At 31.5% G+C, this 14,898-nt stretch overlaps 1 protein-coding gene across 1 annotated transcript; it reads left to right on the forward strand.

The window, feature by feature from the left end:
- Positions 1-9,035: 9,035 nt before the first annotated feature.
- LOC142641651 (cytokinin riboside 5'-monophosphate phosphoribohydrolase LOG1-like) lies at positions 9,036-12,479 on the forward strand. Its single transcript, XM_075816132.1, has 7 exons — positions 9,036-9,340; positions 9,876-9,973; positions 10,149-10,179; positions 10,591-10,690; positions 10,942-11,012; positions 11,809-11,952; positions 12,109-12,479. Exons 1-7 carry the CDS (start codon positions 9,221-9,223, stop codon positions 12,202-12,204), a joined length of 660 nt encoding a protein of 219 aa, XP_075672247.1. The 5' UTR covers positions 9,036-9,220; the 3' UTR covers positions 12,205-12,479.
- The last annotated feature ends 2,419 nt before the right edge of the window (positions 12,480-14,898 follow it).

The following is a 14,898-nucleotide window of genomic DNA, read 5'->3' on the forward strand; positions in this document are numbered from 1 at the left end:
TATAAACCAAACTCCATACCATAACAAAAGTAACACTGAATTCTTAACTCTCTGAATTTCTTTCCTTAGAAAGAACACTTTTTTACTTTGATTTAAGTATTAGACGCACTGTATCAAAAAAAAAGTATTAGACTTACTCAATTGGTATTTCTCTTTTCTTTTTCTTTTTTTCTTTTTTTCATACTAAGAGTCTGTTTGGAAACTTTTTGCTGAAAATACTATTAATAAAGTTAAAAAAGATAGTTCAGATAATACAGTGAGACCCGTGAATAGTATCAAAAAGTTTAATGGAACCCATAAATAATAGTAAAAATAAACTGAATAGTAAAAATAAAAAGCTAAATAGTAAAAAAAAATGTGCATTTTTTAGCTTTCCCAAATACAATCTAAAAGCAACCACATCAGCTCGTTCATAATTTTTGTCTATTTTTCACGAAAAAACTTACTTTTTCTATTTTATACCTTCACTTTTACAAAACACCTACATCAGTTTATCTATTCTACACATTTATTTAATAAAATATTCATTCTTTTACATTTTTTTATTATTTCTTTTCCTCCCCACCGCGTCTTCTCCGTTGAGCTCACTGTGTCTTCTCCGGCGAGCATCTTCTTCGGCGATCGTCTTCTCCGTCGAGCCTCACTGCGTCTTCTCCGGCGAGCCTCACTGCGTCCTCTCCGTCAAGCTTGCGTCTTCTCCGTCGAGCCTTACTGCGTCTTCTCCGTTAACCCACTCTCCCTCCCTCACCGCGTCTTCTCTGTCTCCCTCACTGCGTCTCCCTCACTACGTCTTCACCGTTGAGCTCACTCCGTCGAGCCTCACCCACACCCAAACCCAAACCCATTCATCGCCCACCCAATCGGAGCAAGATCGACGCCTCGCAGCACCGCCACCTCCTCGCGATGGTTGTCCGGCGACTCGGCTTGCTCGATCTTGTTTTTATCGGCGACGATGGCGATGGCGATCGGCGGCTAGAGGAAGAAAAATGGATGAGATGAGAGAAAGAGAGTTGTGCTGTGTCTGAGAGAGAGAGAGAGAGAGAGAGAGAGAGAGAGAGAGAGAGAGAGAGAGAGAGAGAGAGAGAGCGAGGTGAGAGTCAGTAGGAGGAGAGAGAAAAAATTATAAAAAAATCAAATACACATGTTATAGTACCCGTGTAAATTTACACGGTACTGTAGCAATTTGAAGGAGAATATAAAATATAGACAGTTATGCACGAGCTGATGTGGGCTGTTTTTGATAAAAAAAATGTGTAAATTTGAGCATTTCTTTTATTATACACACTTATACACCAACTGATGTAATTGCTCTAAGTGTGTTTATTGTCAATATCTGCTATACAATTAAACTGTTTCATAGGTCATGTTTAGCTTTTATTGGAATATTCTTGAAATTTTCCTTCACAATTCCATCCAGATAATACTTTCCACAATTCACAGTGCATTAGTTTATTCTTTATGGAAGTATGCAAAGGGGAGTCCGGTTTCTAACTTCTTCATGGAATCCCAATCAGCTTTGTTTTGATAGTTAGAAGAACTAGTTAAGGAAGAGAAATGTATGATTGAGCACATGAAAATTGAAACTATGGAATTTTTTTTTTTTTTTTTGGGAGCTGAAGTACATGGATTTCATTGTTGGCACTTGGCAGACATGTACAATAATAATTGACTGGGTTATGGTACATAAATTCCTAGATCAAGATAAGATTCTATTCAAGAATGAATGTACCATTAAAAAAAAAGTAAAAAAACACCACCACAAGAGAAGTTATGGTACTTCAATTCACTTGGTGAATATTTTATTGCTTAAATGTATGGACCTCAATCCCTCCAATTTTGATATTTTTTTAGTACTTTTATAAACGCATGACCTAAGATTTTTGTTGTTTTTATTTATCATACCCTATAAGCTTTAGGATTGATTTTTTTAAGAAGGTTTTAGGATTTATTCAATCAATAGTACATTTTTCACCTATAAGCTATTAGTAAATTACTAACTAATGTTGTCATGCAATATTCATTCTACTTATAAATTATTAAGAGTATTATAACTCAATTATCGCATCTTGATATTTTCAATAGAGATATTTAAGATCTAGATCCCTCTTTTCAGGCTATCGAATTATATATACAAACTTATAAATCAATGAAGAATGAACACATAAAATGTAACTCAAGACCTTTGTACTCTTCTTCTAATTAAATCATTCTAGATATAATACATAATAGTAGAGTTCCCCTCCCCCCCCGGTATATCTAGTATTCATTTGTTTATAAGTCAAGGTTAGTATCATTTGACATAATTTTCTTTGTAATATTTTTTAGGCAAATTACATGTACCACCCTTTATGATATACCCTCAAAGCGTGGAACTACTACGTGGCTTATTTAGTGACACTTATCTCATGGTTTGCTTTATAAGGCATTTGCCTTCCTTGTGGTTTGCTTATGAGTCATTTCTGTTGACTGTAATGAAATTTGATGATGTTGAGAAAGATCAAAGAATTGAAAGAAAAAAATGGTTCAACCATCACATTTTTGGTTCTCTTTTTAACTTTTTTTTCATCAATCCTCATTTGGGTTTGTATATATTTAGAGCTTCACAGAAAGGTTGATAAAAAATATAACTTTTAGCAACTCAAAACAGTATTTTATCTATTTTAATATCTCACTTTATAATACATCCAACATCAAAATTTTTATTTTAACATTCAACACAATAAAATAATATAAACAATGCAATAAACAACAACCATAACCATCAACACATTAAAATATTTTTTTTCTTAGCACCCATATTATAAAACTATTTTTTTGTTTTAACTGTAAGTTACAATGAGTGAGCTGCTATCTCTAGTAGTTCACTGTAGCTCAAACTCAATTTGTTTTGAGTATACCTTCTTTGCTGGAGAAACATTTTTAGGGAATAGGTTACTAAAAAGTCAATTTAGCAACCTTATTGGGATGCAAACATAACCTTTAGGGTCCGTTCGGTTAGAGAAGTGGAAAAGTGAGAGGATGAAAAATTGTAGAAGGAAAATATTTAGTTTTTCCTTTTGTGTGTTCGGTTGGAGGGGTGGAAAAGTGGGAGAGTGAAAAACTCTTTTGTTTAGTTGGAGAGAAAAAGGGGAGGATGGAAAATATAATTTATATAAATTGACTATTATACCCTTATTACATAATATGTAAGAAATATATTTATTTGTATTCATTAAATAATATAAAATTTATCACATCATATAGATAAATTTATATTTATATTTTTATTATTATAATGTAAAAATTAATGTCATACGAAAAAAAAAACCAAAAAATCAACAAGAAAAAAAAAGATTAATGAGGAGTATAATGAGGACAATAGAGGGCATTTTTGTAAAAGTGCTAAACTAGCACTTTTCTTCCCACATTTTCCACCTATTTCGGGAGGAAAAAAAATGTGAGCTCAGAGAGAAAACTTTCTTCCGGGGTTTCTCTCCTTCCTATTTTTCTTCTCCAACCGAACAGTAGAAAACAACATTATCCACCATATTTTCCTCTCTCTATTTTCTATCCTCCCTATTTTCACCCCAAACGAATACACCCTTAGGGTAAAACAATCTTTTTTTTTTCTCTAATTTTTTCTCCATGGGTGTAGTTTTTCCAATAGGTGTTGCTGGCATTGACTACATTAAATTTCACTAAAATAGCCAAAATGCCCTATAAAGCAAAATGTAGTAAGTGTTACAAAATAAAACGCATAATAACTCCATATTTCAAAGGTATATCTACTAGTATATCACATGGATGATGGGTGGTCTACAATTTGCCACCTTCTCTTTTGGATGGTTTTGATACTTCTTTTTATATAATTATTAACAGTAGAATAGATGAAAGTGGTCTAATCAAACAAATCCTAGCGTACAAGTGAATAATTATAGGCTATTTGTACCAATGTGTCAGAAGGGTATACTTAACCGAATATTGATCAGCTTGTAGTTAAAAGTAGGATTTTACTAATGTGTATTTTAATGACATTTAGGAAAAATTTATTGAAAATTTTAAAAAATTTGACAATTTTTCAATTCTTAATAAAACTTTTCTAAAAGTAGATTTGTTAAGGACACACGTTAATCAGACCCTTAAAAGAACAAAGAAGTAGTAGACTTGTTATTTTATTTTATTTTTTTGGGAAGAAGGAGACTTGTTATTTAAAATTAAAAATGGAAAGTGTAATGTGTGTGTGTATATATATATAAAATTTTTGCCAACTGGGTTTTCTGTGGATTACAATTTACAAGACTCAATTGGCAGACTGAACCATCTACATGTGTTTGTGGCATTATTATTTGTACTAGCTATAGGAAAAATAATTAAACAAGTTGGTTTTTTCAGATAATATCAAAGTCATTTTCATTGTCATTGAGAATCTTCCAGGCATGGTCCTCGTGATTACCATATATACTATAGTACTACTACATATATAGTAGTTAGATGAGTGATCTGTTCAAATGTCTTTAGTCTTTATGGTTTAACAATTGCTAGCTAAAAAGTTCATTTTTGTAATCTAAGACTACAATTTGTTATTATACAAGTTCATTTCTGATCAATGCTAAAGTATTGGACTTGTTTACCATGAGATGCCTAATTTATTATTATTATTATTATTATTTTTTTTAAACTACAAAGTATACCATTTTGGTCACAAACTTGTATTCAAAGCAAGCAATGCAGATAGCAGAGAGGGACTATTCTACTTTCTGAAGGTATAGCCAAGGTTGGGGTTTGGAGTTTGGACTTTGGAGTCATTGGTTGTTTAGCAAAGAGAGACTGAGCATTTGCATTAGACAATGCAAATAAAAAAAAAAAAAAAAATATATATATATATATATAAAAAGGCTCAATTTTACACCTTCAAACTCCAAAATTAACTATGTAAATTTACAATGTTACTACAGTAATCATGTAAATTTACACCGACACTACTCAGTTGAATTTAATTTTTTATTCTTTCTATATGTATCTTGAAAGTGAAGAAAGAGAGTAAATGGTGATTATTGTGTATAAAGAAAGAGAAAAAATAATTTTAAAAAATCAAGAAAATTAAATATTTTAATGAATTATAGTTTAGAATAGATAATCAGATGTAGGTATTTTTTATAAGTGATTATGTAAGGAAAAAAAAGTAAATTCTTATATTAAAATAAACATAATTTTTTACATGAATGGATACGAGTGCTTTAAACAAATCCAACCACTCGCCCAAAATTATGGCCTATGCCCCTTAATTTAACCAAAAAAATTAGAGCAACAACATATAATTGACCAAATATTGCAAAGGACAGTCATTATTCAAGTTAAAAATTGCAAAGGGACAGTCTTTACCAATCCTTGGACACTAGCATACATGCAACTACCATTACAGCTGTTATACACCTTCAACCGGTAGGTCCATAAAGAATTTAGTCCAACTTAGTCCTTTCAATTTCTTTAATATCTTCATATTTACATATATTCTAAGAAACTTCGTTTAAAAAAAATTTCTTGTTTTTATTTTATTTTATTTTATTTATGGTTGATCATAATTTACAATAAGTGGGACAGATTACAATTCATAATTTCACGTGCCAATCACGAGTTCTTGCATGCAAGTTGTAAGTATCGGGTCCTCTCATAAAGTAGGGGTCCGCTTAAATTGTATGGACCATAAGTTAGGGATAAATGTACCTAAAAAATAATAATACAATTACTGCAATGGCCAAATGCTTCCTCGAACAAATACAGTACTTATTTTTAACGTACAAAGAAAATAGTACATGATAATTATTAATCTCCTTTTGTACTATGTACCCAGTACTATGTTGTCTTCTTCTTTTGAAGATTTAAACAATTAATCGTTAAGTACGAAGGAAGATTATAAAATTTTTAATAGTTAAATAAGTGATTTAAAGTTTAATTTTTTTTTTTTTAAAAAAAAAGTTTAATTTTTATTTATACCAAAAATTAAATAGTGTTGTAGTTTAATAATAAAGAACATAATTATTATAATTTTTTTTTATGAATTTTATAAAACATTATGCCAAAAATCATTTGATTAACCCAAAATTTTTGGGAGTTGGCATGCTATGATTTGTGCTAATAGAAGTAGTGCTACTAACGAGTTAGTGTGAAGTCAATAATTATGAAAAATTTAGGGACTGTTTGGATTTGTTGTTTTCATAACTCATAACTCTGTTTCCATGGCTGAGAAGACTGTTTGGATTTTGTTTCCAGTTTTTATTTCCATCACTTATAACTCTGATTTTTGAGTGATGAGTTATGGAAACTGAAAACACATTTTAGGCGTTTTTAGTTTCCATAACTCTGTTTTCAATGGTATTTTTGTAATTAAACATTAACTGAGGGACCCACTAGTTAGGTCAGTCGCAACTTTTGACCTTTTTTTTTCTTCATTGAGTTTGGTGAGTGATTTTTTTTTTCCTTTCACACTACTTCTTCTTCTTCTTTTTTCCTTCTTCTTTTACTGGATTCGGGTTTCTAGGTTTTTTTTTTTTCACTAGGTTCGAGCTCCCTCCGCACCTTCGCTTCCATTGCTCTCTTCTTCCTCTCCCTCCTGTACTCCTCGTAGTCATTCAGCCTCGCCAGATCGTAGGGTGACGTCGAGTCTTCCTGCATTTGCGATGGCATTGCTGAAGCCGCAAACAACGTCACGCTCTTCGGCTGCGCTGCCAGTGCTGGATTGGGGGTTTTGGCCTTGGTTTGAGATTTGAGAATGGTCTGCAGCGGAGCGAAGACTGAAGAGGACTTGCGAAGAGTTGGTGGAGCCATCTTGGCGCTGCTAGACCAGACGGTGGTGTTGCTGGGCTTGACTTCGTTGGCCGAAGAGGGTGGAGGGAGGTCTCCATACAACTCAATGCAGAAAAGACCAAAAAGAAAGACATGAGAGAGAGAGAGAGAGAGAGAGAGAGAGAGAGAGAGAGAGTTATTAAGGGTTGTGGGTGAGTTAGGTATGGGTCCCACAAAATAGTAAAATTATTTGAGTGATGACAAGCTGAGTGATGGTGTCAAAGGAGTGTGTTTGGAGAAAAATTGAGGTATTTTAAGTGATGAGTGAGAACCAAAAAAAAATCCATACAGGCCTTAGTATCCTAGCTTTACTTCAAAATGGTTTTTAACCTATTTGGTTGATACGGTAAAAAAGATGATTGATAGATGGTTGACATGTTCAATTGCTACTCAGGCTTTTGTGTTCGCCCAAATTTGGTAGAAATTGATTGAAAGGAAAAAAATGCCATTTTAGTCAAAGTGCTCTTTTACTTTTACTTTTACTTTTACTTTTTGAAATTATTTATTTGCCCCTAATGTACGTACCATCACAGATTATTTATAAACCGTTCATTTTTTTTTAAGAAGAAAAAAATAAATCTCAAATTTATTAGATTCTTGATATTACCATTTTCCTATAGCTTGATTATTGCAAAGAGTTTTGTTATGGACACATTAAATTATCACAATATTTTCACAATAATTATGGTATCAACCCTCATAGATCAAAAGGAAACTAAATAAAATAATAAAATATTAGTTAGGACTAATGACAACTAAAATAAGAGTGTTGTAAAAATGTACAAACACTTTATTTTTTCCTTAGACTTTCTCTTACACAATAAAAATTAGAAAGAAAAAATATTTAAATATATAATTCTATATATTCTTTCTTTAAAAAAAAAAAAGTTTTTTTATTTTATTTCTTTCTTTTCCTTCCCTTCATCTGCACAAAATTATAGAATATTTTTTCCCTCTTCCTCTCTCTTCCTACCTCCATGTGCAATTAAACACAATGTTAGAGCATTAACACTAGATGATAATCGTGATGCTATGTGTGTATTTTATTGATGATAATTGTGCTCGGTTTTGGTAATTTTTGTTTGCTCATCTTCGACTTAACCCTTATAGCATCATCATCGGTGATAATCAGAAGCCAAGAGCAAAGAGCAAAGAGCAAAGAAGGATGGATTTGAGTTGATGTTCTGATTTTGGGATTGTGATTGGGGGAAATGGTTGATCAAATTCATCTCAAGGTTTTTTTTTTTTTTTTTTGTGTGTGTGTGGTGGTTTTGCGTTGATTTGGCAGCTTTGGGTTTGCGTTGATTTTGGTGGTTTTTGGTAGTTTTGGATGGTGCTTGATGGTTGTGGGTATGCAGTAGTGGTGGTGGTGGTGGGCTGTAAACACCATTTTAAAAAAATATTACTGTAGGAGTTTTTTTTTTTTTTAAAAGGTTATTTTAATGTGTTAAATCTTAAAAGTTACAATAGTAAATCTGATATAAGGTGTACTATTAAGTGATGTGTTAAAATAAACCAAGTAATTTTTTGATGTGTCAAAATAACATTTAAAAAAAATATATATCTGATGCCAATGCTCTTACTTTTGGGGACGATTGGAATGATTTTCAAAATAAATGACTTTAACAACCTATTTGTTTTTGTGATGATATTACAAATTTTCCAATTTGGAAAAGAAAAAGAAATGGACTTTTTTTTTTTGGGATCAAAAGTGGCCATAATCATATATATTTTACTCAGAAAAGTGACCATAATCATGTGCCTTAGATGATTATATGGCCCGAAATGATTAAATGAAGCCTAAGTTTCAATTAATCTTAAAATTTCAAAGATGGACAAAAGATCAATAATTTCTAATCATGATCTGGGACTAATATGGATAAAAACGTTGTATCAAAAAAAGATATATGGATAAAAACGAAAAGAAAAATTGATTGACAACGAAATGAAGGGTTGTCTAAACCGCTAAAGCCCCCTAATTAAGGGCTATAAGACAGGAATTAGAAACCCAAGTCATTATTTTGAATCCAAAGAATAGAGACCAAATAAAAGGGAACCTCCTTCCATGTCAATTTCAACGTGAATTTCATTGTGGAAACTATCACGAGACGATAAATTGATGGATGTAAAATTGTCATCTGTATGTGGGGCAGTGACATTAAAGTTTTAATAGTATATGTATATATAAAGGGACCAATAACACCATTTGTCACCCTTGCTTTTGGCTTTCAACATTGAAGCTCTTTGCTGACTCCTCAAAGTTTCAACAAATACACGTTTTCTCTCTCTCTCTCTCTCTCTCACACACACACACACACATACAGAGAGACACCAAAAACAAAAAACCCAATAGAAGTAAATCACTATTTTGGTTCTATAGCCTTTTTTCTTTACAGTTATGGAAAATCAACAGCCTTCAATGAAATCAAGATTCAGACGTGTCTGTGTTTTCTGTGGGAGCAGCCCTGGCAAGAACCCTAGCTACCAGCTTGCTGCTATTCAACTTGGAAAACATCTGGTACTGTTTTTAACTCTTAACAGTTAAGCACCTCTCTTTGTTTTTTGTTGTGGAAGTGAAACTTTTTTTTTTGTCTTTGAAATAAATGAAAATATAAGGAACTATATGTTCTAGTTCCTAAGTTATAGTGCATAAGTTTTGATCTTTTTGGCCTGGTATTTAAAGGATTGAAGGAAGTGTGATTGTACATATTTTTTTCTAGAAGCGATTTCAAAATTCTAGTAGTAACTGTTTGATAAGAGAAATCAAGAGTATATCTTCGAAACAGAGTACTCTGTAGCTGAGTAAAACAGAGATCAGATACAGAGTCCTCTGTTTTTTGTAACAAGATGTTACTAACACCTGCTTGCTTGGATTGGATCCATTGGTGATGAATATTGGAAAAAATATATATTAAAAAGATAATTTTCCTCATTCAATCAAGCACTATAAATTTTTTTAATATATAGTCATTTTAATATATTTTTTGTGGATAAAATGTAAGGGTTTTTGTTTGAATTAAACATGTGAGCTTGACAAGATAAAAACATTGCAGGTGGAAAGGAACATTGACTTGGTTTATGGAGGAGGAAGTATTGGCTTGATGGGTCTGGTGTCCCAAGCTGTCTATGATGGTGGTCGACACGTTCTGGGGTAAGTTGTAGCACGGGCACATGTTATCTATATTGTGTGTAGTGAACCAATCAAAAATATATTTTCTATTTTTTTTTTCTAAACGTCTGTGTCTAGAACTCTTAAGAATACTTGACCAATCAAAATGTGTTATGTCAATAATCAACATTTCTTCTATTTTTTTTCCCATTTGCAGAGTAATTCCCACGACTCTCATGCCAAGAGAGGTAATTGAATTTCTTACCTTTTTTTGTAAATATTAAAAAAAAATTTAACATATTTCTTGTAATTGGCAGAATGAATTCAAATTTTATTTTGTTAAAGAACTCTTAATTTTATTATATTAATCCGAATTTTAAAACTGTATTTGGATAGGACATACTCTGCAAAAGTATGAAACTGTCTGCTTGTGACAAGAATCCATAAAGTATATTCAAGAAAAAAATGGTATCCATATATAAAATATAAATTAAAAGGAAATTCAAGATGCTACTAGCTTTAAATTAAACACTTATTAATTTCTTATTCCAATAAATTATGTTTCAAAATTACACCAATCACATGTTCAAGCTCAATGAATTTGAAACTAATTTTAAAATGTTTTTTTTTTATAATTTCTAAATTGGGTATAATTTTAGATCACTGGAGAGACTGTCGGAGAAGTAAGAGCTGTATCAGGTATGCATCAACGCAAAGCCGAAATGGCCCGCCAAGCTGATGCATTCATTGCCTTGCCAGGTCCATATTTTTTTGTAATTAAAATACAAATCAACATTATTTATGTACACCAATCATTTTCAATGTACAATTATCTCTTTTCTTTCTTTTATATGTACCATAATCTATCAAAGATCATGAAATATCTTCTTTTTTTTAATAAATAAAATCAAGATATATCTTAAAGTTAGCTCTTCCCAAGAAAACTGTAAGCATAACGGTCAACCATCCGTCATATTATTAAATTCAATCAATATTAAAATTGCTTGCAGGTGGCTATGGCACCTTGGAAGAACTTTTGGAAGTGATCACCTGGGCTCAATTGGGAATCCATGAAAAACCGGTAACAGTTCAATTCTCTCTCATTACTTGACTATTTTGAGTCTATTATTGCTAGATTAGATCTAGGACTACAATTTTTTTTATCACAACTTTAATGTAGTCCATCACTTTCACATGTATGTACTATTTTTTTTTCCTCATCGCATATAATTAATTATAGTAAAGATGTGGTCTTGGATTGTCTCTTAACCAAAAATAGTGACAAACAAAGTGATTAAAGTAAAAATTTTATTTTTTTCCCCTTACTTTTCTGGAGGCCTAGGCTCCATAGAAACTATATCTATTTTTAGTACATCCACCGAATAATTTAAATGTGAGAATTTTTCCGCTAAAGAGGAAAATATTAAATGATAAGTACAAAAAACAGGTAGTTCCACACTTTCATTTAACCAAAAAAGAGTTTGCTTTGGGCATTAATTTGATTAATCCATAGGTTGAAACTCTTTATCAAAAAAAAAAAAAAAAAGATTAATCAATAGCATTAAATAGAAAATGAGAAAAATTAATGGATGTCCTAAAAACATTGATTTATGAACTATATTTAAAAACTTTTTATAAAGAAATGAAATAATAACAGTTTTTTTTTTAATTATATTTTTCAACGAAAATTGTATTAAACTTTTTTTTAAAATTGTCTATTAATAAATTCTCTGAGAGTATCCGTTAACAAGATCATACAAAATTTCATATGCATAATCCACAACCTGAGGTGACATCCAAAAAAAAGGGTTATGAATAAAGTTTTAAAAACAAAAAAATAAAAAACAAAATTAATGTTTTTTTTCTTCTTCTTGCAGGTGGGCTTGTTGAACGTTGATGGTTACTATAACTCACTCCTATCATTCATAGACAAAGCTGTAGATGAAGGTTTCATAACACCAGCTGCCCGTCACATTATCGTGTCTGCCCACACTGCCCATGAACTCATGTGCAAGCTCGAGGTACCATATTTTTTAAAACCATATTATTCCCTCAATCATATCTGTAATAATACGTGGCTGGCTCACGTGCAATGCTACAGTGGGCTCCATTGTATTTTTAGTCAAAATGCAAATCAGATCATCTAAGCCGTCCATTTTTTTTTTTTATCAAACCAGGATTATGAGCCCAAGCATTCTGGGGTGGGCCCAAAGTTAAGTTGGGAGTTGGAGCAACAATTGGGTCATGCAACAAAGTCTGATATTTCTCGTTGACCTAATCATCATTTACCTTCAAAATATGTTGTAAAATAGTGCAATATGATCAATGATTAATATTGGCCCTAGGTTTTTAGTTGATTTCTCTACTATACACATAACCATGTAGATGTGACTTTCACTCCAACAAAAAAAAATTTAGGTAGTCTTGAAGCAGTGTTTTGTGCTCTCACAGTATAGGGCCAAGGAGCAAATTGCCAACACAGTTCTTTTAATTACCTGTGAATTGCGCTTTGATTTTAATTTTAATTTTAATTTTTAATTTTTTATGGGGAGCCAATTTTATTTATTTATTTATTTAGTTAGAATCTGACCTCAAATGTCAAGGCCTGTGATTTTAATAGTACTATTACCATGTCGGTGTATATTACGTCTTTATCTATATTCTTCTTTCATGAATTGATGGGTTGTTAAAACTTAAAAGTTAGCTTTCAAGAAAAAGATATCGGTGAGGATTGAAAGAGATGTACCATTAGACCAACATTGAATCCAGCTGGAATGGAATAAGTATATGAAGAAACTTCGAAAGAAACATTGATCCTGAAAGTTTGCATGATAGGTAGGACTTAGGAGTACTTGATTTCACTTCCTGTTTCTTGATTTCAAACATAAAGCATCATAAAGTCTCAAATTGCTCGTGAATTAAGGAATAAATAAAAATTATGAAAGTACTAAAATACTATTTTCCTGACAAGAACAATTTTTGTGTGTACGGATCACCCATAACAAATAAATAGGTGTTTAATTAAGTGTATATAAATATGTCTACGTGCTGAATCCATGGGTCAATCTGATAACTTTTATAGGGTGGAGAGACTTCTAGCAATATCTCAGAGATTTATAACACTTAAACAAGAGACTAAAAGTTTTAAATAGTTTTGTTGATAGAAACTGGAAAGAGTAACACCAGCTACATAAATTATTTTATAATATTTTTATAAATTATTAATGTGACAAATTTTTATTAGTTTTTATCTGAAATCATTATTAATATTATAATTTTACTTACTGTAAGTACTCTGAAAGTGGCAGTCCAAGTCCACTAAGAACAGTGAGGCTTTCATTGCTTTGTCCTTCAAACCAAGCCTAAACAATAGAATTTCTAAAGAGAGTAGGAAGACAGTTCAATAGTAGTTCAAAATCAAGTTTTAGTTTATGGCCGAAGAATTCAAAGTGTTATAGAATTATCTCTTAAATAGCTGTTACAAATGATACTCTCCTCGGGTTTGTCCGAGGATTGGTTACTTATGCACAAATGTTTCAGGCTTTGCCCTCTCTTATACACTATCACCTTTTCTTTCTCTCTTATCCTAGAAGAAAATGTTCAACCCTTTAGTCTGGAGGTTCCCCTTTCTTATATATAATTCATCCTTGCATCCTAGCCCTCCATCTGTATACTTTAGGGCTTTTCTCAAGATGCTTGTCCCATCAAAGTTCTATTGAAGGTGGTAGAAGGAGCTGCAAGCTGTGAAATCACTGTTCAGGTGTCATTTCCTTGTTAATGCAATTGATAAGGTTGTTGTAGTGTATTCAATGTGGAGGGGGAATGTATGCTTTTCCAGGAAGCTTCCTCCTACCGTCTTTACCCCCTTATGGTCCTTCCTCTTCTCCATAAGTTCTTACATAACACTATTCTACGTTCCCTCACATCTTCGGGTCAGTGATGTCTTCGGGGTGGATACTCTTATACGGGTGAGATTGTACGAGACGCTTTCGTATTCTAATTCTCTTCGGTCCTCGGACCCTCTACACTTACCAATAATCACTCACCATATTAACAGTTTATTAAAAAAATTATAAAATAATTTGTGGTTTTAACATTTTTCAAATAGAAAATATAATACTTGATGGTATGAATAGTGTAGGTGATAATGAAGACCTCTAATTATTTTATGGAACAGAAGATGCAATGGTCTTTAACAAAATATTTGCTATAATTACATTAAATATAAAAACATATAAGAAATATTGAATTATTAGAGACATCTATAAAAAGATCCGTGATTTTCTATTCAAGAAAGAATGAAATTGATAACAAGATAAGCAGCACTTTTTTTGAATATGAAGATCTTTTAATGAAATTTTAATATGAAACCAGTGCCGGCTCAAGGCCTAGGCAACTTAGGCCTAGGCCTAAGGCCCCACAACCAAAAAAAAATTCCCTACTAAAAAAAGGCCCCATTTTCATTTGTGAAGGCCCAAAATTTTATAAAAATATAATATTTTTAAAATAATTAGTACTTTTTTTTTAAGTGATGTTAAAGATACTACAAATTTTACTATAGATTTAAGTTTAAATTTAACTAACATGTCACCAATCACATAAAAAATTAATTCAAACACAAATAAATTAAGTTGTTGAATTTTATCAATTACAGCCATTATCACATTATATTGTGAACATTTTTAAAACCAATTGTTTATTTCTAACAAGGCTTCCAAAATAGGAGACCAATAGAAATTAAAACCAATTGAAACCCTAAAATGTTTCAAAAAAAATGCTGCAAATGTGATAGAACATCAATGATGACTAATCTCCTCTAATAGTTTGAGATCTTAATTTTTGTAAACTAATATCCTACAAATCCACGCACCAAATAATATTTATCTATCTCTTTCTCTTAAAAATAATATATAAATTAAAATTTAGGTTACAACTGTACTTAACTATGCATAGTTATATATCCAAGT

The sequence above is a fragment of the Castanea sativa genome, chromosome 1 (assembly GCF_040712315.1).
Source record: "Castanea sativa cultivar Marrone di Chiusa Pesio chromosome 1, ASM4071231v1".
NCBI classification, from domain to species: domain Eukaryota; kingdom Viridiplantae; phylum Streptophyta; class Magnoliopsida; order Fagales; family Fagaceae; genus Castanea; species Castanea sativa.